The 25,764-nt window shown below is 43.2% G+C and overlaps 1 protein-coding gene across 1 annotated transcript in view; it reads left to right on the top strand.

Annotated features, from left to right (window-relative positions):
• Positions 1-17,558: 17,558 nt before the first annotated feature.
• Positions 17,559-25,764, top strand: part of Ostm1 (osteoclastogenesis associated transmembrane protein 1) — a 29,379-nt gene continuing 21,173 nt past the window's right edge. The window contains exons 1-2 of the mRNA XM_041655004.1: positions 17,559-18,038; positions 25,221-25,335. Of these exons, the coding sequence (XP_041510938.1) occupies positions 17,625-18,038; positions 25,221-25,335 (529 nt within the window). The 5' untranslated portion in view covers positions 17,559-17,624. The remainder of the gene's footprint in view (positions 18,039-25,220; positions 25,336-25,764) is intronic.

Consider the following 25,764-nt stretch of genomic DNA (forward strand, 5'->3'; position numbering starts at 1 on the left):
ATGGCCACAACCCCGATCCTTCCCAAAACACTTTTACCAGCTAGTGTTGTTGGACTTTCTTTGGGACTGCCAGCTCCCAAATAATGACACAGAGACTTCTTATTAATTATGAAAGGTTGGCCTTAGCTTATGCTTGTTCCACTAGCTCTTATACCTTAAATGAATCTATTTCTATTAATCTATGTTCTGCCATATGGCTCTTTACTTCTCCTTCATTCTGTATGTCTGACTTCCTATGTGTCTTACTGGCAAAATCTGTCATACCAGATTCTAACCCAGAATTTCTCTTTCCTGGGAAGTTCCATCTATCCTCTTCTGCCTAGCTATTGACTATTCAGCTCTTTATTAAACCAACCAGGTGCCTTAGGCAGGTGAGGCAAAACATAGACACATCTTCAAACAAATATACTGAAGCAAATAGGGACCAACTTTTCAAATATATATGCCTATGGGGGCATTCTCGTTCAAACTACCACATTGGGCTTGGTTACAGAGCATTTAGGCACATGAATGACCACAAAGTCTCACACCATCACTGATGACAACCAAACAGAAATTGTGTCATCGATTCCCACTTTTGGGCTGGAGAGATGACTCAGCAGTTAAGAGCACTGGCAGCTCTTCCAAAGGTCCTGAGTTCAATTCCCAGCAACCACATGTCGGTTCACAACCATCTATAATGAGATTTGGTGTCCTCTTCTGGCAAGCAGATATACATGCAGGAAGAACACTGCATACAGGAGGAGGAGGAGGAGGAGGAGGAGGAGGAGGAGGAGGAGGAGGAGGAGGAGGAGGAGGAGGAGAAAGAGGAGGAAAACAACAACAACAAGAAAGAGTCCCAATTTCACTTAAACTACTTCCTGTATACTCTACCATCTCCCAAGATCACTTGCAGTTGGGGGCTGGGAGCAGGACAAGAAGGAGGAATGCTAGACTCACAATTTAGGGCCCACCTGTGACCCTCCCTCTTTCTACTAGGGAGTGTCACTAGATTCGTTACTATCCCATAGGTCTAGCTATCACTACACTGTTTAGCTCAATTAGTTGCCATGACTACAGGGTCAATATGTAATCCAAGATGGCAGTCATGTTATGCCCAGAAGAAAAAGCCACACTATCATATTAACTCATTAATAACTTTCAAATTCAGTGTGGGTACTGAGAAAAAGAAACTTGGCAGGATGAGCTGTAACCACAACCCTGAAAGCAACCTCAGAGGAGAGAGAAACTTCCAGTGATGAGTCAGAATAAGGCTTTATCTGTATAAGGTGGTTTACCTTGAGCACATTATGGTAGCAGATGTAGAAAATTGAGACAGAGAAGAGGCCACTTAGACTAAACCAGACTAAATCACATAGAGAGGAGCTTTCCCCCACCCCCCAGCACCTTCGCATTTAGAAAAGCCAGAGTACTGTCTTCTGTTTGGGGTGTTTTCTGAAGGCTCCTTCTCACAGGCCCGGTCTCAAGTTCTCTGTTGTGGCTATCACTCTTACTCTTTCACTTGAGCCTCCTCTCTATGGTGCTCTGCTCTGTTTGAAAGGGAAGGTTGTGTTTTCCTTCAAGGCCCTGAGGCTGCCTCTGAAGTGATACATTGTCTCTGAAGTGATACATTGTCTCTCCTAATGCTCTTCCCACCTCAAGACCTGAATCATGGCCCCTCCTGTGCTCATAAGGCTCCCTCCTAAAGAAACTCATTTCTGAAAGGGGAGTCTGTGTCTGCTCCTTTTCCCACCCACTCTTCTGATCTATAACACCTTTAACAGCATAGCAAAGAATTCGGACATATTGTATCCTTGCTCCATACCTTGTGGAAGGTTGAGCTTAAAGACGATGCTTTAGCTTATCGGGAAAATTCAGGGTGATACAGCATTTAGGCATGCAGAATGGATATTACCAGCGTCTTTGAGCCAAATTTGTAGTGAGAAGCAGGATTACAGAGGAGCAGAGTAGAAATACGTCAGAGAAAATTTGCAGTTAGGCCTGCAAGAGAGGGCGGTTAGAGATACTGCCAAGGGGAATGCAGGTGCTAAAGAGATTCACATTGTTAAATAGAAGCTAAGTACATTTCATTGGGACAAAAGAAAACGGCCTTGAGGTCATCCCTGGAATTGGCAAGAACCCCATGTGGCAGCTCAGAGATGTAGATTTGCAAATTTGTTTCAGACTTTCTGGGGATGAGACTTTTGACAGAGAACCACAGAAAGGCCTGCCCATCCAGCAATGTCGTTGGCTGTGTGTAATTGGCAAGGAACTCAGGAGCAGCCTGTATAGTGCCCAATCTCGTGTTCTCTGTGTACCCCTGGTTATCCCAGAACTCTTTGTAGACCAGACTGGCCTTGAACTCACAGAGATCCCCCTCCCTCTGCTTTCCGAGTGCTGGGATTAAAGGCCTGTGCTACCACCGCCTGGTCTCTTTTAATTTTTCTTTTTTCTTTTTTTTTTTTTTTAATATTTATTTATTTATTATGTATACAATATTCTTTCTACGTGGATGCCTGCAGGCCAGAAGAGGGCACCAGACCTCATTACAGATGGTTGTGAGCCACCATGTGGTTGCTGGGAATTGAACTCAGGACCTTTGGAAGAGCAGGCAATGCTCTTAACCGCTGAGCCATCTCTCCAGCCCCCTAATTTTTCTTTTTTTAAAGATTTATTTATTCTTTATTATGTATTCAGTGTTCTGCCTGCATATGTCCCTGCAGGCCAGAAGAGGGCACCAAATCTCATTACAGATGGTTGTGAGCCACCATGTGGTTGCTGGGACTTGAACTCAGGACCTTTTAAAGAGCAGGCAAAGCTCTTAACCACTGAGCCATCTCTCCAGCCCCTCTTTTAATTTTTCTAGAGAAGATTTTAGACTTGAACTTTTTTTAAAAAAAGATTTATTTATTTATTATGTATACAACATTCTGCCTCCATGTACGCCCACATGCCAGAGGAGGGCGCCAGATCTCATTACAGATGGTTGTAAGCCACCATGTGGTTGCTGGGAATTGAACTCAGGGCCTCTGGAAGAGCAGACGGTGCTCTAAACCACTGAGCCATCTCTCCAGCCCCCTAGACTTGAACTTTTGAAGATTAATTTTTTAAGTGTGTGTGTGTGTGTGTGGTGTGGTGTGTCCACAAAGACTAGAGGTGTTGTATTTCCTAGAGCTGGAGTCACAGGCAGCTGTGCTGGGAACAGAACTCGGGTCCTCTGGAAGAGTAAAAGTCTAGCCCAGATTTGTTCATTCATACAATGTCCGAACAGTTGGTTCTCCTCCAAAGCCTCACATGTAAAAGCCTAATTCAGTATCACACTATTGGGAGGTGGGGAAACTTCTCAAGTGGTAGGGGTATTGGGGGTGTGTCCCAGGAGTGGGGTTGTGGGACCCTGATAACCCTTTATTCCCATGAGGATCAAGACTTTGCTCTACTCTTGGCTCCTTGGCGTGGTATGTGGTCTGACACAAGCCTGACTCATGGGGCTGGTTACCCACAAACTGACACTTCCAAAGTCATGAGTCCAAGTGAAACTTTTCTCTTTATATGTTGATGGGTTTCAGGCATTTGCTGAAGTAAATGGAAGCCTGATTAATAGAGAGGATTCATGCATTAACCCTTTGCTAGTCTTTCTTTGATAGCACAATAATGCAAGCAAGAGGCATAAAGGACCTGAATTTGGGCAGTGGCTTTCCTTTTTTTTCTCATTTTTTTTTTGTACTAGGTTTCTTTTCTTTTCTTTTTTTTATTGAGAAAAAAAAGTTTCCGCCTCCTCCCAGCCTCCCATTTCCCTCCCCTTCCTCCTGCCCCTTTCCCCCTCCCCCCACTCTTCCCCTCCTTCTCCAGTCCAAAGAGCAGTCAGGGTTCCCTGCCCTGTGGAAAGTCCAAGGTCTTCCCCCCTCCATCTAGGTCTAGGAAGGTGAACATCCAAATTGGCTAGGCTCCCACAAAGCCAGAACATGAAGTAGGATCAAAACCCCATGCCGCTGTCCTTGGCTTCTCATCAGCCCTCATTGTTCGCCATGCTCAGAGAGTCCAGTTTTATCCCATGCTTTTTCAGTTACAGTCCAGCTGGCCTTGGTGAGCTCCCAATAGATCAGCCCCTTTGTCTCAGTGGGTGGGTGACCCCTCGTGGTCCTGACTTCCTTGCTCATGTTCTCCCTCCTTCTGCTCCTCATTGGGACCTTGGGAGCTCAGTCCAGTGCTCCAGTGTGGGTCTCTGTCTCTATCTCCATCCATCGCCAGATGAAGGTTCTATGGTGATATGCAATATATTCATCAATATGGCTATAGGATAGGGTCATTTCAGGTTCCCTATCCATAGCTGCCCAAGGAACTAACTGGGGACATCGCCTTGGGCACCTGGGAGCCACTCTAGGTTCAAGTCTCTTGCCAACCCTAAGGAGGCTCCCTTAACTAAGATATGTGCTTCCCTGCTCCCCTATCCACCCTTCCTTTATCCCAATCATCCTGTTTCCCCAAGTTCACCCCATCCTCCCCTTCTCACTTTTCTCTCCCCATCTCCCCTTACCTCCATCCCACCCCACCCCTAAGATCCCAATTTTTCCCCCGGCAATTTTGTCTACTTCCCATAGCCAGGAGGATAACTATATGTTTTTCGTTGGGTTCACCTTCTTATTTAGCTTTTTTAGGATCACAAATTATAGACTCAGTGACCTTTATTTATGGCTATAAACCAATTATGAGTGAGTACATCCCATGTTTATCTTTTTGGGTCTGGGTTACCTCACTCAGGATAGTGTTTTCTATTTCCATCCATTTGCATGCAAAATTCGAGAAGTCATTGTTTTTTACCGCAGCGTAGTACTCTAATGTGTATGGTACTGGGTTTCTATGCAAGACTTTTTCTGTGATCTCACTCTGTAGATGATTAGGAAAATAGTCATTTCATATCATTATCTTGATGTATGTGTGGTGTGCATATGTACTGGTAGGTGCATGTCTTTTTCTTTTTTCCTTTTTAAATTTATTTATTTATTTATTTATTTATTTATTATGTATACAGTATTTTGCCTGCATGTATGCCTGCATGCCAGAAGAGGGCACCAGATCTCATTACAGATGGTTGTGAGCCACCATGTGGTTGCTGGGAATTGAACTCAGGACCTCTGGAAGAGCAGCCAGTATTCTTAACCTCTAAGCCATCTCTCCAGCCCCATGAAGTGTCTTTCTTGATGGCTTTCCTCTTATATTGAGGCAGTGTCTCTGATTGAGCCTGGAGCTCCCAGTCTCAGCTAGTTTGGCTAGCTGTTGACTTTCTCTGGGAATTTCCTGTTTCCACAAGTAGGTGCCAGGCCCACCCGACTTTGACATGGGTTTTGAGAATCTGAACCCTGGTCCTCACATTTGTTCAGTGTGCTAATTAGTTTTTGTTAACCCGATGAAAGATAAAGTCACCCAGAGAGAGAGAGAGAGAGAGAGAGAGAGAGAGAGAGAGAAAACTTCAGTTGAGGAATTGCTTTCCTCTGATTGGACTGTGGGCCTGTCTGTAGGACATCCACATGGTTGATGTGGGAGGGCCCAGTCCTTTGTGGGCAGGGTAGGTGGTCCTTTGTTTAAGAAAGTCTGAGCAAACCATGGAAATGAGCCTCTACTTAAGTTTTCCCCTGACTTTCCTCCATGATCTATTGGGATGTGGGAGTGTAAGCCAAACAACCCCATTTTCTCCCCCAAAGTTGCTCTTAGCTATAGTGTTCCATCGCAGCAACAGAAGCCAAATTAGGACACAGCCCGTGCTTTACCTGCTGAGCCATCTCCCAAGTCCCGCAGTGTCCCCTCCATCAACCATCAACCAAGAAAATGCCCCACAGGTTGCCAATGGTCTGATCTCACCAAGGCATTTTCTCAATTGCTACAACTCGCAACTGGGAACCCCTGACGTGTATTCCCAGTCACATCTGCAGTTTAAATAATCTCTGGTGTCTCAACCAGAACCATCTTGAGTTGACAGTTTCAGCTGGACTCATTGCTTCTGCTACTCCAAATGCTTTCCTTTTTCTTGTCCCTAGTCCTATCCACGGCACAATCATTTATCCGGTTACCCAAATCTGCAATATTGGTTCCCATTGTGGGTCAAGAGAATCAGGGATTCTTATTCTTTCTGTGTCACATTTCTTTAATCAACCTTCCTCTTTTTCCCCAGACATACCTCAGCATCCTTTATACCTTTTCTGTCTCCTACTTCAATGACACACTCAGTTCTGGGGCTTGGGGGATTCCATATTGTTGCTAGAGTTGTTCTCTTTCTAAAATGCCTACATGTTTGTGACATTATCTTGCTTAACTCCATTAATGGTTCCTGTTGTCCACAGGCTGAGACAAAAGCATTTCAGTGGAAAGCCCTAGGCAGGGTGACTTGGCTTCAGCTCCATTCCTAGAATCCATCAATCCAAGCACCAACAGATTTGCAACTGTAACCTATGACAAGTCCCCTCATCCTTCCTTCTAGACAGCTGCTGCCACTCACTCCTAGGGCACTATAAGTTGCCAAGGAATTCCTGCTCATCCTGTAAGATCTCCTTGGAGAGGCTTCCGACTCATCACCAAACTAGTTGGTTATTTCATTTTAATACTCTCTAAACACCACCAAAGCAACCCTGTAAGCTTTGATTTAATCCTGCTATACATATTTGTTGCTTTTAAAATCATTTTTCTCTAGGTTTTGTGTACATGTGTAGGCATGTATGTGGAGGTCAGGGAGAACTTGGGGGCATGTGAAGGTCAAAGGGCAACCTGGGGAAGTCTGGTTTCTTCTGCTGTGTGGGTCCTAGGAGTTGAACTCAGTTCCTCAGGCTTGGTAGCAAGTGTCTTTATCTGACATGGTGGTGTCTTAAGTAATTATTCTATTGCTTTGAGGAGAAGACACCATGACCAAGGCAACATATAGAAGAAAGGATTTAATTGGGGCCTTACTTACAGTTTTAGAGGGTTAGTCCATTACATCATGGCAAGAAGTAGACAGGCATGGTGCTAGAGCAGTGGGAAAGAGCTTTACATCTTGATCCAGAGAGATAGAGGTAGAGATAGGAGAAAGAGAGAGAGAGAGAGAGAGAGAGAGAGAGAGAGAGAGAGAGGCCTTGCCTTGCCTCTGTGGCACATTTCCTCCAACAAGCCACACCTCCTAAATCTTCCATAAGCGGTACATTAACTAGGGACTAGACATACAAACATATGCGCCTATGGGGGCCATTCTCATTCAAACCACTACATGAGAATAACCTCCATAGTCTCAGGCCTTTGAATACTTGGTCCCCAGATGGTGGCACTGTTTGGAGAGATTTGGGAGGCTCGGCCTCCCTGGAGTATGTCAGTGGAGGTGGACTTTGAATGTGAAAACTCCTGCTATTCTAAGGTCACACTCTCAGCTTGTGCTTGCTGTTTAAGAAGTGAGCTCTGGCTGGGTGGTGTGGTGGTGCACACCTTTAATCCCAGTACTTGGGAGGCAGAGTTAGATGGATCTTTGTGGGTTTGAGGCTAGCCTGGTCTGCAAAGTGAGTTCCAGGACAGTTAGGGCGTTTACACAGAGAAACTCTCTCTTGAAAAACAAAACAAAAGATGTGAGCTCTCAGCATCCTGTTCCAGCCTGCCTGCTATCCCCCTTCCCCCTGCCCATTATGGAGTTTAACCCTCTGAAACCATAGCCTAAATAAACTCTTCTATTAGTTGTCTTGGTTGTGGTATTTTATCACTGCAATACCTGCTGAGTCTTCTTGCTGAATGACCCTATACTGTTATATTTATATAACATTTTTTTATTCATCTATTTATTTTACATCCTGGCTGCAGCCTCCCCCATCCTCCCCTTCAAGCCCCTCTCCCCCAATCTCTGGCTTCTGTCTCCATCCAGGAAAGGGCAGGCATTGGTGAAATGAACTATGGATGGAATTTTAAAAGAGATATGTGACCTACCTGGGATGTATACATTCTTAGCCATAGTTCCTATTAGCTTGGTAATTCATATCATATTCTTTAAAAATGGTCTGACAACAGAGCCAAAATTGAGAAACTGATGGAAATGATGCAGACTTTACAGAGAGGAAATGAGAGATTAGCTGAAAGGATTCATTCCATTGAGAATAATAATTACCATCTGACAGGCAAAATTCACTCCACAGACCATGGAAATGAAAAATTAACAGAATTTTTTTTCATGTCAAAGGGTTATGACAAATTAGCAGATAGAACATCATTTTTTGGAAGGTGATCTGCAATGTCATCCAGATAGTCTCTAAGGATGAGAAGGCATTATTGGTGGATAAAATGAAATGAAATCCTTAGAATCATGTGTGAATGATGGAAACAAGAAGCCAATCAATCTAGTAAAATCACTGGAATCATTCACAGTTCACGAAGTTCAAACTCTACAGAAAGTGGTGACTAATCGATTTTGACCTTTAGAAAAACTTGTTATAACTGATTAATAGAGTCTTGGGTCACAAACAAAAGAAATTAGAGGGGACTTAGCATCACCAGTACCTCTTGGAGTCAGAGATGACTTACCAAGAGTTGTAACTTCACCTGCTATGATCTATCCTGTTGCTATTTCTGAAAAGTCAGCAAAAATGAATATACACATATGGGAGCCTATACATATGAAATATTTAAAAGATATTAAGGAAGCAATAGTTTCTTATGGTATGCATTCACCATATGTGAGGCAGTTGTTAAATACATAGTCTTCAGGAAATAGGTTTACCCCAAGTGACTGGTTTCAACTAGTCTTAGCAATTTTAGAACATTGTCCTCAGTGACAATGGAAGAGCTATTGGAGAGATGAAGCCCTTGGATGCCAAGGCAAAATCAGAGGCTGTGAAGTTTCCCAATTTCAGGTTCTTGGTGAGAGCAGTTATGCTGATGTAAATAGTCAGGCTACATACATTGAACCTGATCTGTACAGCATTGGTACCGTCCTATGCCATACAACAGCCTTGAATGTCTAGCTAGGACAGGATTCAAGAACTAGGAAAAAGAATTGAGTCATACACTAAAGTTGTACAGGGCCCAAAAGAACCTTCAGTGACTTTTTGCAAAGATTGACTAAAGCTTTACATATAGGTCTATCAGATTCAGAAGATAGAGTACCCATTGAATCTCTGGCTTTTGAAAATGCTAATTTAGAATGCAAAAAAGATAATTGGGCCTTTAAATATCAGATCAGCACCCATGAACAAATGAATCTTGCACACAGCCATTGTTGAGTCTCTTAACTCTAATGGTGACACCAGGTAGGAGAGGCAATTTCTGAAGGCTTGAAGAGACATCAAAAAACCAAATGTTTTAATTGTGGTAGAATAGGCCATCTGAGAAGAAATTGTAGACAGAGTGTTTCTAGAAATAATGATTCTTCTAGGAATCGCCAAAATAGAAGCTCCCAATCTTCTGGAACATGTAGAAGATACAGTAAAGGCTGACATTGGACCAATGAATGTAGATCAATAAGAGAAAAACAAGGCAACCCTTTACCATTGGGAAACTCCTTTCAGGGTGGCTCTCACAGACTCTCATGTTGAATGTGGTCCAGTCATTCTCAGTTACTGCAGAGGATACTCCTCCCCAGAAAAATTAGAAAATCCAGTTCCTCTTGTAAAAAAACCATACTTCTCTGGATGATAGAATAGCTTTTGAGAATGAATTAAAAATTATAGAAGGAACTAGAAAATGTATATTTTGTCAGACTTCTATAAATGACCAAAGACCAAAGCTAGGAGTATGAATCAGTAACATAAAATTGAGGGATTCTTGGGCATAGGCGCAGATGTGACTATTATTACTCCAGAATCTTGGCATCCGAATTGGCCTCTTTAAGATGTAAATGTTCAGCTTTTAGGGATTGGAACTTTATCTCAGGTAAAACAGAGCATTAAATAGGTTGAATGCATACGGCCAGAAGGACAGAGAGGAAGACTGAGACCATATGTGGTTAATATAGCAGTGAATCTATGAGGTTGTGATCTTTTGCAGCAATGGAAGACCCAGATTAACATTCCTGCAGTCTCAGAAATGGACCATAAACCAACTCATGATCCTGGGAAGTATATTATAAGACACTATTTTAAAAAGTCACTGACCATTCAGGATGTACAGAAACAGGGCACAACAGCTGTCGAACTCTCAGAGGTACCAATGGTCCTATCCTTAAAATGGTTATCTGGCAAACCTGTCTGGGTTGGGCAATGGTCTATGACTTCAGAGAAGCTATAGGTTTTGAACAGCTGTTTCAGGAGCAGCTAAATGCTGGCCATATTGAAGAACATGCCAGCTCTTGGAATTCTCTTGTATTTATTATTAAAATGAAATCTGGAAAATGGAGAATGTGGACAGACCTGAGAGCCATAAATAAAATAATTTAGCCGATGGGCTCTCTATGGCCTGGAATGCCTTTGCCTTCTGTTACCTAAAGAATGGCCTATTATAGTTACTGATTTAAAAGACTGTTTCTTCACTATATCCTTACAAGAAAAAGATAGCGAAAAATTTTCCTTCATGGTGTCTACTTATAATAATTCTTAGCCAGTTGAAAGATGTTAATGGAAGGTCCTCCCACAGGGAACGTTAAATAGAACCACCCTGTGCTATGATTTTGTGCAAAAACCATTGGAAATAATTCATGTAGTTTCTACAATCTACAATTATATGGATGATATCTTATTGGCTGATTCAAAGGTAGACACTTTAGGAAAAAATATTTGAAGAAGGAAAGAAAATTTTGCCTCACTGGGGATTAAAAATTGCTCCTGAAAAAAATACAGAGGGGAGATTCTACTAATTTTTTAGGATATAAAATAGGTTCCTCAAAAGTTAAACCACAAAAGGTACAGATCAAGAGAGATCAACTGCAGACTCTTAATGCTTTTCAAAGATTGTTAGGAGACATCCACTATTGAAGTAGGAAAATATGAACTGAATAATTTGGCCAAGATCCCAGAAGGGGACAGGGCTTAAATGGTTCAAGATAATTATCAGCTGATGTGAAAGAGAATTGGCTTTGGTGGAAAAGAAAACAGGAGATGCACATGTGGATCATGTGAATTCGCAGCTTAACTGTATTCTGGTTATATAACCTTCTAGGCAATACCTTTCAGCGGTTTTGATGCTGAGTGAAGATATTATATTAAAATTGATAATTTTATCACATAAACAAAATAAGAAATTAGAAAGTTATATGGAAAAGATTTCTGATTTGATTTTAAAAGGAAGAGTAATACTTCCTCAACTAACAGAAATGGACCTAGGGGAAATTGTAATACCTTTAACTAGTAAGGAAATTTCTTCTTTATGGAAAGATAATGAATATTGGCAAAGAGTTTGCAGTAATTTTTGGGGAAAGATTAGCAACAATTGTCCCAAAAGTGAGAGAATTAAAACCATAAGAAGAAACAGTTGGGTCCTTCTGCGCATTGTAAGAAAAACACCAATCTATTGAGTCTCTATGTTCTATGCTGATGCAAATAAATCAAGGATATAAACCAGGAAACTTAAGTAAAGTGATTCAAAGCCTTTATAACTCTGGGAAAAGTTAGAATTTTATGCCATTCTTATGTAGTAATGGGTTTTACAGAACCTCTCAATAGAGTTACTGACTCTCAATACACACAGAAGAGTTGTTTAACACATTGAAACTGCTGAGTTTATACCTGATGAAACAGAATGAATGTCAAGTTTTATACAATTACAGGAAATAATCATGACTAGGAATCATCCAACATAGATAACATACATCAGATACCATAATGATCTGCCAGGTCCTCTAGCACAAGGTAATATAGAAATTGATCAATTATTGATTGGAAATATACTGGAGGCCTCAGAATTTCATAAAACTTCACCATGTCAATAGCAAAGGATTAAAAACAGATTTTTTTCTTCACTTGACAACAAGCCAAGGAAATTGTGAAAAATGTCCTACTTGCTCCTTCTACAACCAAACTCTTTACCTGCAGGAAGTAATTCTAAAGGTATGCAAAGAAGTGAAATTTGGCAATAGATGTGTTTAATTTTGCAGAATTTGGAAAATTAAAATATATACACCATACAATAGAAATGTTTTCAGGATTTCAATGGGCAACTGCTTTGAGTTCTGAAAAGGCTGATTTTGTAATTACACATCTGTTAGAAGTTGTAGCCATCAAGTGTATACCTGCACAAATTAAAACTGACAATGCTCTACCATATGCCCTAGTAAAATGAAACAGTTTTTGAATGTTATAATAAAAAGCATATTACAGGTATACCACACAGTCCTACAGGACAAGTGATTGTTGAAAGATCCAATCACACTTTTAAAAAGATGCTTAATAAACAGGTAGGGAACCAAGAACTCCCAGAGATAGATTGCATAATATTGAATTTTCTTAAAGCTAATGAGAAAGGAACAAGAGCTATGGAGAGACATTGGACAATAGATAAAAACTTCTGAGTTAAATCAGCCTGTGAACTTCAAAGATGTGTTAACCTCAGAATGGAAACCAGGATATGTGCTATGTTGAGGAAGGGGTTTCACTTTTGTTTCCATGGGAGAAAAAAAGCTATGGATACCATCAAAATTAATTAAGATTCAACTCAAACGGGAGAAACCTCTTGATAAGGAGAAGTGATAGCTCATCCACCAATATGACAATCCTGCAAGTTGTAAGGAAAACTCACAAGGGTCAGGACAGGATTCTGTTTTTGTCTTTACAGGAAAATAGAAATACTCATCTTCAAGAAATCAAAAGACATTGACCATCTAGACATCTTAAGAAAAAAGGAAAGCTATACAGAAAAAAAAATTACCAAGCAAAGAAAACTATGATCTATGGTATCAATATTCTCTGCAGATTAAAAATCTCACTATGTAAACATCTATATCTCTTTACTTCTCAGAAAAGTTATAGTCCTGACTCAATTAAAAAATCAAAACTGACTTTGGAGATGGAGCATGGCTCACTCCTTCTCTAAGTCCAAGCATGTTGTTAAAAGAAAACTTCAGAGTTTCTGCCTCATGACAGAAGAGCCACCTGGTATGGAAAAAAGAAAAGCAGAAATTTAGGGATTACTGCTGTCAAAACTCTGCTACCTCCCCAAAATTCTATTTCTCCCATATTTAATTTTGTCCCTTTGGTATCTTTCCTTAGATACTTATCTATTAAAAATTTAAACTTTTTATCTTAATATTAATAATGTTTAAGTTTTCTACAATGAACATTAGATTTTCTAACATTTAGCAATCTCTGAAGTCTCCAGAAAGAAGATGGACCCCACAACAGTGATTCTACCTGGTTCTAAATGATGCTGTCAAACTGATAAACACCACTCAAAGATTATCTTGGACTACAAATTGCTCAAGACAACTCCAGATTGGCTAGCTGAGATGGTCAACCTTCTCACAACACTCTGGACAGAACCTCAGATAAACCTTCCCAGCTACTCAGAGACTGGCTACAGTGTTACAGCTAATGCTCTTGAGACTTAACCATTGTTTTAGGTTTTCTGTTTGTTTGTTTGTTTGTTTGTTTTTACAGGATTCTGTAGAGATATTGTCACCCCCAAGATAGCTGGAAGGAAGTTTAAGAAAACCATGCCCCCTCTCCCAACAGATTTTGTTTTCTCATGGTTATGGATAATTGTTGTCTGTTAAGGGTTGGTTAGAAAATGGATTGGGAGTGGAACAATGAAGTTTAGACTTGAGAATATCTTTTGGAAGAGAAAAAGGGGGAAATAGACTAGGATAAATAGGAAGTATATATGAACTACTTTAGTTATAGACAATTCGTGTTGATATAGATTCTTGCATATTGGTATATATGTAAAATTATTTTTGCATTCTAAGATAATTTGTATATTGATACAAATTCAAAATTATATTGTTATATTGTGTGTTCCTATCTCTGTTTACAATGTTTTTGTACACAATGTAAAATTATTTTTATTCTATTGTATGTATATGTTTCTATATCTGCTTAAGATATTTTGTATATTGATACAATTTAAAGATATTTTTGTCATATTGCACTACACATTTCTACTTCTGATCAAGATATTTTTATATATACTGTTACAATTTTGAGGTCACTGTCCTCATGCTGCACATCTGTTAAAAGATTGTTTATTTTCATACTATGAAGCTTTAGCCTTTAAGTCATATAAGTTATTAAGAATTACAGGTTAATAGCCACTCATGCTTGTCATATTTATGTTAGTTAGGTTCTCTAGATACACAAAGACATACTCCTCATAGATACGCAATCTTCAAACACTACAAAGACCTACAGAATATGGTATTTAAATGTTTCAATAATTTAGAAATTCTATTGATGTGAGACACAAATGCTCCTGGAAGCACTGATCTCCTCCTGAGAGAATGCTGGGCACCAAAGACACTCCATTTGAAACTTGTCTTTTTCTTGGCATAACTGGCCTTTTGGGCAAAGAACTGCTCTTGCCTCGACTGCTGACAGTAAGCACACTGTCCAAACTTGTCAAGCAATATTCAAGGAAAATAACTGCTGAATCTTGCCAAGACAGGGTAGGACATTCTTTTGAATTTTCCTGCTATATCACTTTCTGTCTGTCTGTACAGACCTCCAGACCTCTTTGGTTAGCTAGTGGCTAGCTAGCTCTGATCTTCAGGCAAGCTTTATTTGTACAAATAAGATATCACCACAGTAATTCTTTTCTGATTGTAAGAAATTAGATTCCTGGGGATGCAGAAATGGCTCAATGGTTAAGAGTACTGGCTACTCTTGCAGAGGACCTGGGTTTGATTTCCAGCACCCACATAGAGGCTCACACCCATCTGTAACTCCAGTTCCAGAGAGCTGATACCCTCGCCTGGCTTCTGGGGTCAACAGGCATGCGTGAAGGGCACAGACATATATACAGGTAAAACACCCACACACATAATAAAATTAAAATAAAAAAGGGAACCAGTTCCTATTATTCTTTTGTTATTGTTATTGTTAGTTTGTTTTGGTTTTTGTTTTTTCTTTGTGTAACCCTGGCAGTCCTGGAACTCACTTTGTAGATCAGGCTGGACTTGAACTCAGAGATCTGCATGCCTCTGCCTCCCAAGTGCAAACGCTTGTACCACCACCACCTGGGCAAGGCAATCCAGCATGTGGCCTACCTGTCAACCCCACTTCTGGCCCCCATCCCATTGGGGGAATCAAACCCTGGTCTATCATGTGACAGGTGGGAATAACAATGGCACGAGCGACTCACTATTCTTAAAATACTTACTTGCTCTGAATGGAAGCAGCATCCCCTCCTCTGCACAAGAACCCTTTTTACTCTGTTCAGGATGCAGTATCTGCATCAGGCTGATACTGCCTCCCTCCTCCATGTCACCTTACCTGTCCCCTGATGTCTTCCAGGCCTTGGATACCTCAGCTCACAAGGCACAGCCGCCTACTTTGCCGCACCCCTCCCCCCATCTTTAGGGCTGAATGGTTCCAGGAAGGGAATGAAAAGAATGGGAAGGGTAAAACCCCCTGATTTCTTTAAGAAATCCCTTTGTTGTTATAAACAAAACTGAAATTCGGCAGGTCAATGAATATATGCATTTTAAATATTTGTTAGGCTAATTTGTTTTCTACAGGAGTTTAACAAAACATGTCATCTCCTAGCAAGCCTTGGTGGGGCTTCTAAAGCAGCGCAGTGATTTGAATGAGAAGGTTCTCCATAGTCTCAGACCTTTGAATAGTTGGTACTTAATTGGTGGTGCTGTTTGGGTAGGTTTAGGTGTTATGGAATAGGCACTTTCTGATTGGTTTAATAAAAAGCTGAATGGCCAAGAGCTAGGCAAGATTTTGGGGGCAGAGAGGATGCTGGGAAGAAAGGTGGAGATGCAGAGAGTTCCCTGACAGACAGAGGGGATGCAGGATGGAAGTACAGGGTAGGTAAAGGTACCAAGCCACATTAAAGGACGTAGATTAAAAGATAAGGGTTATAAGGACCAGTTAGTAACAAGACTTAGCTAAGGCCAAGCTCTCATAATTAATAATAAGTTTCCATGTCTGGCGACCCGAAGAAAAGTCTGCCTACATTTAGGAGTTCTGGCCTTGCTGGAGGAAGTGTGTCACGTGGGGGCAGGGGCAGGCTTTGAGGTTTCAAAGCTTCCCCTAACTCTGTGCTTGTGGTTTAACATGTGAGCCCTCAGTTCCTCCTCCTGCAGCTGGGCCTTTGCTCCACTGTAGGCTCTAGCTGTCTGGAACCATAAACCAAAGTAAACGCTTCTATAAGTTGCCTTGGTCATGACGTTTTATTACAGCATCAGAAAAGTAATTGCTATATACATGGAAAAACACATAAAAGTTATGTAACAATATTGGAGGAAATGACCACAACTTAGTTTTTTTGTTTGGAAGTCCATTTATTGTTACACAAAACATCAGTTTATGGGTTACGGAAACATGAAACAAAATTTAGCAATCATAACCAAACTTAGGCACACAAAATGTTAACCAAACAGATGGGGGTAAAAAGTCCAAGACCCTTCAGAAACAAACCACCATGGGAGCTGGTGCAGTGGTTGTTATTGTCAGTACTTACAGAACAATAATCTCAGCCTGGAAAATTGTGCGACAGAAGGGCTGGGGGGAAGTCTTCTACCAAAGTCTTCAGTCGTTCATCATACACTTGTCAGAAAATGGGTTTCCAGCACAGCACGGTGGTGCATGCTTTTAATTCCAGCACTCATGAGGAAGAGGTAGGCGGATCTCTGTAGTTTGAGACCAAGTAGTTCTACATAGTGGGTCAGGCCAGTAAGTGTTACTTAGGTGAGATCTTATTTTTTTAAAAAAGCCTTTTAAGTCATGAGCATAAATTCTTTTTGCAGGCCTGCACTGCTAGAGCGGTTCATAAAATCCCCCCAAGCATGCAATCAAATGAAAGAGGGTCTCAAGTTGAGCGGCTTGCTCAGGATTTCCCAGGATTTCAAACACTCAAGTGAGGCACCCTGAAATCCTTTCAGTTCCAAGCAAACTTGATGATTCCTACCCGGATCCGTATCGTGCACAGCTGACGCCAGTCAGATATTTACATTTAATCAAGTGAAACTGAAAAATCAGTTCTATAATCGTAGTAACTACAATTCAAGGGCTCAGCAGCCACATGCGGCCAGTTGGTCGCCCTATTACTAAGAGGCGGACTATATTCATCAATGCAGGAAGTTCTGTCCAGATAGACAGTTGAGAATTCAAAAAATTAAAGCCTGGTAGCCTCAATTTCCAAAACCAGTAACTGCCAAAAGATGTTAGTCACTCTCTAGAGAAGAAAAACATACTAACCGACAGCAAATAAACACCTGCCCCAACCCTCCTGCCTACGGGGGTTTCTCAGTCGAGCTTATTCGACAGTAATCTCCCTGGCCACGAGCCCAGCCACCAGAACAATCTCCTCAGGCTTCTAGAACCCAGGGAATTTCAGGGCCTGGAGTACACCGGAGAGAGGCCCGAGATGACCTGCAGAACCCGCATCTCAGCTGATGTTCCCAGGCCTGGCGTTCTAGCTCAGGCGCTGCGGCAGGTGGGCGGGGCCGTGACGCACGCACCTCGTGACCCCACTCGGGGCCTGCGCCGGCCGAAGCCGGAAGCGGCTGCAGTCGGAGGAACCCGGTGAGCGATCTGGTGCTGGCCGGCCAGGGGATGGCTCGGGCTGCGGTGCTGGAGCGGCGCAGCGGGTGGCGGTCGCTGTGGCAGCGGACGTTGCTGCTGCTGCAGCTGCTGCGGTGGGGGTACGCCCTCGGCTCGCTCCCTTTCGGCAGCAGTCGCCACCCGGGCTTTGCGGATCTCCTATCGGAGCAGCAGCTGCTGGAGGTGCAGGACTTGACCCTGTCTCTGCTGCAGGGTGGCGGTCTGGGGCCGCTGTCGCTGCTGCCCCCCGACCTGCCGGATCTGGAGCCCGAGTGCCGGGAGCTGCTGATGGACTTCGCCAATAGCAGCGCCGAGCTGACCGGGTGTCTGGTGCGCAGCGCTCGGCCCGTGCGCCTCTGCCAGACCTGCTACCCGCTCTTCCAACAGGTCGCCAGCAAGATGGACAACATCAACCGAAACATCGCGGTGGGTAGAGGAGCAGCCCAGGCGCCTGTGGCTTGGGGGCTGGGGAAGTAAGGAAAAGTCATTGAACTGTTTGTGGAGTTGGGGGATCAGAAGCAGGCGGGTGGCTTTAGGGGCCTGGGGTTTAGAATGCTGCCTCCCTCGATGCTGTCAGCGGACGTCTTCTTGGATTGATTTGCAGTTAGATATGAGTGGCCTTCTTGGGGGCAGGGAGTCCAACACTCCTACCCTTATCTTATTTTTCAGCCCCCTCCTTCCCCATCTCAGTTCGTAGTTCCAAAAAACGACCCTTTCGAAACTGTTAGTCATTAGAAGTTTGAGCATTGCCGCGGACATACACAGAGCTACCAGTTTCTAGCACTGTGACCATTATTTTTTTCAAAACATCAGTTTCTTCTTTATTAAATGCTACCTCCCCCCCCCCCCAAATCCCAGTTGCTGCATGTTGAGGTATGGGAATTAATTTTTATTAAGACAGTCTGGAGCCTGCTGGCGAGGAGTCCAGTTCCACCGTTTATTAGCTTGTACTCCGGACAAGTTAGTGACACACTCTGCTTGTTTTCTTATCCGTAAAGTGGGGATAGAGGGAGCCACGGAGAGCTGGCAGATAGTAATAGCTCGTGGTCAGTGAGGGTTAACATTTTAGGACATGCTCGGCCTGTTCTCCTCTAGATACGTTGAGAGCTTTTCTGGGCTTTTGGAAGGTAATGTGAAGGGTTTAATGAAGGCAAACAAAAAGAGGAAGACGCGGTTTTTGCCTCTAAGTTCTGTATGCTCTAGGAAAGGATTAGACTGTCAGCCCAGGTGAGAGTCACGAGGTTGCCTGGTAGAGGAAAACCAGGAATGACTCCTCCCCCCCCCCCCCCCCCGAAAAGTTCCTTTTCTATTGAGGGGGCCAGTAGTCTCCTGAAAAGGCTTTGTAAGTCGAAATTGACTTGACTAAATAGAAATTTGCCTATAGCTTCCTCTTGTTTTCAACCATTCTGATGTTACTTGACAGAATCCGTTGTTTTTGTAATGGGTTCATTTGTATTAGGTAAATCCCAGAGTCAGTCTTTGCGGAAAGAACTGGTTTTCCAGCGGTGTAAATAGGCTCAGGTGCAGTATTCTTCAGATTCACTTTTTTCTCTGTGACTTTAAAGTCCCTGCCCTCAGGAGTGTTATGTTTGGTTTTGAGCAGTTTCATTAAGTTGTCCTTAGGATGCCTTTTCATTCTATTTTAATTAATTAATTAATTAATTAATTTGTGATGAAGTTTCATGCCCCCCCCCCCCCCAACTGATCCTGAACTTACCGGGTGGCCCAGGTGCTGAGATCACAGGTATGGATCGTTATGATCCGGTTTCATGCAGTGCAGGGGCTCAAACCCGTGCCTTGTCCGGGCTCCTCAAGCTACTAACTGAGCCCAACCCCTGAGTTTATTTTAAATTAGCATACAGAATAGCAGGTTGGCGGTCCCCCACATAATCATGGTTGGTCCACCCTCCCACCCTTTATATCCACCGCTCACTCTCAGTGTGCCCCCTTGTACTCTTGTGTCATCTGTGGTCCCGTGCCTCCTCCCCTCCCTCCCTTCAGCTTCTTTCTGTGACTCTTCTTGTGGCCTCCTCTCTGATTCCCCGGCCCCTACTCAACACTGACTCCACATTAATGCACAGATATCAACATTGAAAGCCAGGCTATGTATCTGAGAGAGAACATGGGGCGTTTATCTCTTTGTGCCTCGGTTGCCTCGCTTAAGATATGAATTTTCAGTTTTGTCAGTTTTCCTGCAAACTTCATAACTTCCAGGTTGCCTTTTTTGTCTTAAATAACAAGACCTATTATTGGCACAGTGCCCCTGAATCGTGATGGGCCTTTGAGGCTGCAGAAATTTTCTCGAGTAAGCACGTGCTGTGAAGTTAGGAGGTTAAAAACAAAAACAAAAACCAGGCAATCCTGAGTTCTAGTAATTAGAATTATGGCCGTCACCCAATAGATACATGAATGAACTCCTACTGCCCAGCCGAAGATTTCCAGACCAGGGTTGCAGGCGCTTCCTTCACCCATCTGGCCCTCAGGTACTACCAGTAATGTGGGACCCCGGATCTCCTCACCCTAATGTGAAGAAGGAGTGACGTGGTCACAAGAGGTGGGAAAGCCTTCCCCAGCCTGCATACTCAGAAGGCTGGTTTCTGCGGTGTACCCCAGGATTTATTAGGTTTCTGGGGGTACTTTGGGAGTCTGACCTTGTGACCTATCAGGAAATGTGTGTGTTTAAAGAACTCTGTGACGGGAGAGTTTGTTGTAGTGAAGGCTAGAAAGAATTGAGCAAAGCAGCCTGTGACCGGAAGTCTGTATTGGTCAGGAGCTAGGGGCCATGGATTTTAGAGTCTGAAACCAGTATGATTGTGTTGGCAGGTTTTAATTCTCTTGTAAGGATGGTATTGTTACCTACATCTCAGGGAATGCAGAGATTCAAAATGGATGTAAAAAAAGGTATGTAGATGGGGTTGTAGATTTTTGTGTGTTTTGATGCCTTCATCCCACTTCTCAGGGGCAGCCATGATGAGAGTGGGTGGCTGCATTCCTGGTATCTAGGCTTCGGCCAGATGGTTCTGATTATGATGGATCAGGATACTCATATTTTCAAGTATAAATCAAGGGCCAGCTTGTTTGGGCCATTATGCTATGTGTTGAGAAAACAAAGACACGTGAAGTTTCCGTCCTGCAGGAATTGATTTCCAGATGGGAAACCTAGGTATCCACAGGGAGATACCATGCTGTAAGAAACTGAGCCTCCGAGAGGTTAAGTACCCCATGGAAGGTGGCACGGTGGGAGAAGCAGGCTCTCAGTCGACACTACCTGTCTGAGGTGTGAGGGGCGAGTGGGGTACTCGTGCAGGACCCTGATCACAGCAGCCTCACCTCCGGGGTTGCTGTTGCTTCCTCTCCACCCTCGCTTTCACCTTCAGCTTTTCCTCATACTCACACTAGGGCAAGTGTCTGGTCAGTCTTCCCGCCACATTCACCTCTAAATATCGTTACCTGGAAGTGTATTCCCAGACTGCTTTTTCTATCACCCTTTCCAAAAATCTTCAAGAACTTTCTACTGTCAAGAAAAAGAAAAAAGTAAAAGTATTTTTCTAAAAGAAAATTTTTAGATACTTTTATGTGTGTGGGTGTTCGGCCTATATGTAAGTCTGTGTGCCACCTGCAGCTGCCTGGTGCCTATGGAGACCCCAGATCACCTAGAACTGGAGGGACAGAAGGTTGTGAGCCACCATGTGGGTGCTGGGAATCGAGCTCAGGTCCTCTGGAGGAGCAGCCAGTGCTCTCAATTGCTAAGCCTCTTTCCAGCCTTGAGAAAGTGTTTTTCTTTTGGCTGAGTCTTAAGGACTTTGCCAACCTTGTCCCAGCGTATCCATAGTGCTGCCATGTTCAGAGTGTACCCACTACTACCAAACAGTGCCTGCACACTGAACGTCAGCTGCACCTTCACCCTCTGCTACCGAACAGTGCCTGCACACTGAACGTCAGCTGTATTTCATCCTCTGATCATTTTATTCTGTTTCAGAGTTCTCTTTCTGTTGTAAAAGGAGCAGCAGGCCGCTTTTCATCCCACCCAGCTAGCTTTACCTGAAATAATTACATGGAAACTGTATTCATTTAAACACTGCCTGGCCCATTAGTTCTAGCCTCTTATTGACTAATTCTTACATCTTGACTAACCCATTTCTAATAATCTGTGTAGCAACACGAGGTGGTGGCTTACTGAGAAAGATCCTAACCTACGTCCGTCTCTGGTCGGAGATTCATGGCGTCTGCCTGACTCTGCTTTCTTCCTCCCAGAATTCTGTTCTGTCTACTCCACCCACCTAAGGGCTGGCCTATCAAAAGGCCAAGGCAGTTTCTTTATTAACCAATGAAAATAACACATAGACAGATGGCCCTCCTATACAATTTCCCCTTTTTCTGTTTAAACAAAAAGGAAGGCTTTAACTTTAACATAGTAAAATTACATATAACAAAACAGTTATCAAATAAGAATTACAGTTACAATATTTATATCTACTTTATCTTTTATAATAATTAAGGAAAACCATAACTGACTATCTATTCTTCAACTCCATCAAAGACTCCAGAAAGATATAATATTACCTAAGTAAACAAGACGAAGCAACTTCCAAAACTCTAGAAATGACAGAGACATCTCGCTGTCTGGACAGTCACCCAAAGTTCCTCTGTACTGTTGGGGCATCCATCTTTGGCCTTCAGGCCCATGGTATCCAGCAGACATTTCCATGAAGCAGGAAAATTCAAAGTCAGCTCAGTCACTTTCTTTTGTGTCCTGCAGAATGTCTCGCAGACCCTTTCATGAAACAGGAACCCCGAAAGATCATCTCACCTTTAGGCAAGTTCAGCAGTCCTCACTCTGTGGGTTCTTTGTGTCCAGTTTATCCAACAGTCCAGGCAAGAGCAGTTTCTTGCCCAAATGGCTAACCAACTCCATAAGGAGCCTCTTCAATGCCCATCTTCCTCTTGAAGTAGATTGGTGCTGCCAGGAGCAGATGTGTCTCATTGTCATGAAAAGCCCTAAGTTATTAAAACATTAAATGACATATTCTGTAGTCCTTGAAAGATATGAAGAATGCCTATCTGAAATATATCTATGCACATCTAGAAAATCTAACTAACATGACTACAAACTTGACTATTATAGATGATTATCCATTAACAACCTATATTTCCTATTATACATTACATTTTTAAATGAACTACACAATCACAATACCTTAATCAAGAGCAGAAATACATATACATATAACAAAATTGACCTTAAAATCCATACCAGTGCAAATTATTCATATCTATATCGTATCCCCCTTTAAATGTAAAAGAACATTTGAGAGGGAGGGGACTCAGAGGTTAAGAGCACTGACCACTCTTCCAGAGGTCCTGAGTTCAATTCCCAGCAACCGCATGGTGACTCACAACCATCTGTAATGAGATCTGGTGACCTCCTCTAACATGCAGGCAGACACTGTATACATAATAAATAAATCAATCTTTCTTTATGTCATGTATATATGTAAGTATGGGGGGGCAGAGGACAACTGTGGGGATCAGTCCTCTTTTCACCACAAGGTCTAGGGACTGAACTCTGGCTCTTAGGCTTGATGGCAGCTGTCTTCATCCACGAAGTCATCCCACGCATCCCGTAGTGATTTTTAGGAGCCTCAGCTGCATGTGAAGATGCACCTTACATGCCTGCACCTCACCAAACAGACAGACGCTCCTGAGAGCACCTGGGTTTGGCACCACGGGAGCCAGGTGAAACACCACTTACCAGGTTCTGTGTGCCAGGCTTTGTGCTCCTTGATGAATATATGTATTTCATTTAATATGGGAAGTGTAGGACCCTTGCTTGTGAAGTTGAGCTCCAGAGGAGTTGGGTCAGCTGCCCATACCATCATCTCTTACCAGTCCCTGCCAAGCTCCAGTGAAGAATCAATGAAGGAGACAAACATAGTAGTGCCAGGGCTGGGGAGGTTGAGCCAAGAGGTTAGCCTGGGGTTGCATAGCAAGATCTTGTCTCAAAAGGAAAAAAAGAAAGATGGAAAGGTTGAAAATGTAGCTCAGGCTTTGAGTGCTGGCCAAGCACATGTGTGGTTCCCCAGGACCACACAAATAATGAAAGAATACGGAAGAGCTGTACGGATGGCTTAGTGGGTAAGACTGCTTGTCGTACAAGCACAAAGGCGCTAGTTTGATTCCTCAGCACCCGTGCAAAAAGGCAGGTGTGACTGCATGCACCTGTAACCCCAGTGACGTGGGGAGTAAAGACAGGCAAACTGCCGGGCCTGATGGCTACTGTCCACCAGCCTAAGCCTAGTTCCAGGGTTAGTGAGAGAGCCTGTCTCAAGAGAGTAAGGAAGGATGCCTGATGGCCTCTGGCCTCTGCCAGCATCTACCTGTGTGCAGGCAACTGTGCATGTAACACACACACACACAACTCACATATACATATGCACAACAAAAACAAGGATAAATATGTTTTATTTATTGCTATTTCTCCGAAACAGTTCCAAAAAAGGAACCCTGAGATGGCTTAGTTAGGTAAGGGCAATCCCGGGGACCTACACAGTGGCCGGAGAGAACTGATGCATAGGTTGTCCTCTGTCCTACCCACACACCACATACTAAATAAATGTTAAAAAATAAAGATAACAAAAGCAAGCGCTCTCTTAGGTGCGTCTTAGTGAGGTGCTACACATGGAGGATGAGCTTTCCAAATGAATCTCAGTGATACTCCCATTGCTGCAATGACTGGCTAGTTCTTTTCCTGGTCTTCCCACTTGGTCTCTTTCACCTGTCTGTGTTTACAGGCAGATTCTTGAAGCAGTGTGGCAGCTTTCTCCTACATCCCCTGTCTGCAGAAGGCCAGCATTCTTGTGGTGCCTGTAAGCAGTGGGAGTTAAGTGACTTTGAAAGGAGGGGCCAACACTCAGTGCCCCTTGTGAGGCAACAGAGACAGGAAATAGTTGAGGTTCAAGACATCAGGGTCCCGGCTTTATTATCTGCATAGCACGAGTTTCTTTCTTGATAAATTGTCCTTGGAAGACATGTTTTTCTATTCGAGTACAAACTCTTGGATGTTATAAGGATGAATTACTGGATTTTCTGGCAGAATACTAGCCTTTGGACCAAAGCATTTCCCAAAAGGTGAAGCCAAAGGATTTGTGAACATTTGCTCACAGATTTAAAAGAATCATTTACTGTAGAAAAAACTTAAGCAGTTGAAGAGAAGCAAAAGTGAAAATCAGATTTGTCTTGCTGTCATCCAGAGACACCCATTGCTACATTCTGGAATTTTTCCTGTGCAAAGTAAGAGACTGTGACACAGTCACAAGCGGGAATGAAGAAGTTGAGCTCCATCACAGAAGCAAAGGGGGCTGGAGAGGCGGCTCAGCAGTTACGCAGGTGTTTCTTCCTTTCTACATGGACCCAGCAAAAAATAAATGTTAGATAGAAACTTGTCTCCCTGCCATTTTTATTATTACTGCTGTTATCATCAGGTCCTATCAGACAAAATCTTAAATGGTTTATAATATGTATTTTAATTGTTTTATGACTTTTGGAGTTGTTGGAAAGTCTAAATCCTCAGAGTATTTCTTCCCGTTTTTTCCTTTCTTATTGTTCCAGAACTCCTCAGAGAGCCCGAACTGTGCCAGAAGTCTCCTGATGGCAGACAGAATGCAAATAGTCCTGACGGTCTCTGAATTTTTCAGTACCACGTGGCAGGAGGCGAACTGTGCAAGTGAGTGCTCCATGTCTCTGCCGCGGTGCTCCGTGTCTCTGCTGCGGGGCTCCGTGTCTCTGCCGCGGGGCTCGGTATCTGCCGCGGGGTTCCGTGTCTCTGCCGCGGTGCTCCGTGTCTCTGCCGCGGTGCTCCGTGTCTCTGCCGCGGTGCTCCGTGTCTCTGCTGCGGTGCTCCGTGTCTCTGCTCTAGTGTTCCTTGTCTCTGCTGCGGGGCTCCGTGTCTCTGCTGCAGTTCTCCGTGTCTCTGCTGCAGTGATGTGTCACATTTGATCTCACTGAGCTTTAGGGCGGCTGAAATTAGGCAATCTATTGTCACTAGAGTTGAAGGCGCTGTCACTGGGGTCACCGTGTATTAGACATTGCTGCCAGGGTGAGTTCTGGTAGTTAGAATTGTGTAGCAGATCTACGGGCTCTGAGGTCAGACAGG

Source organism: Microtus oregoni, unplaced genomic scaffold (assembly GCF_018167655.1).
Source record: "Microtus oregoni isolate MIOR12 unplaced genomic scaffold, Mior012 000006F_ref0000085, whole genome shotgun sequence".
Lineage (NCBI taxonomy): Eukaryota > Metazoa > Chordata > Mammalia > Rodentia > Cricetidae > Microtus > Microtus oregoni.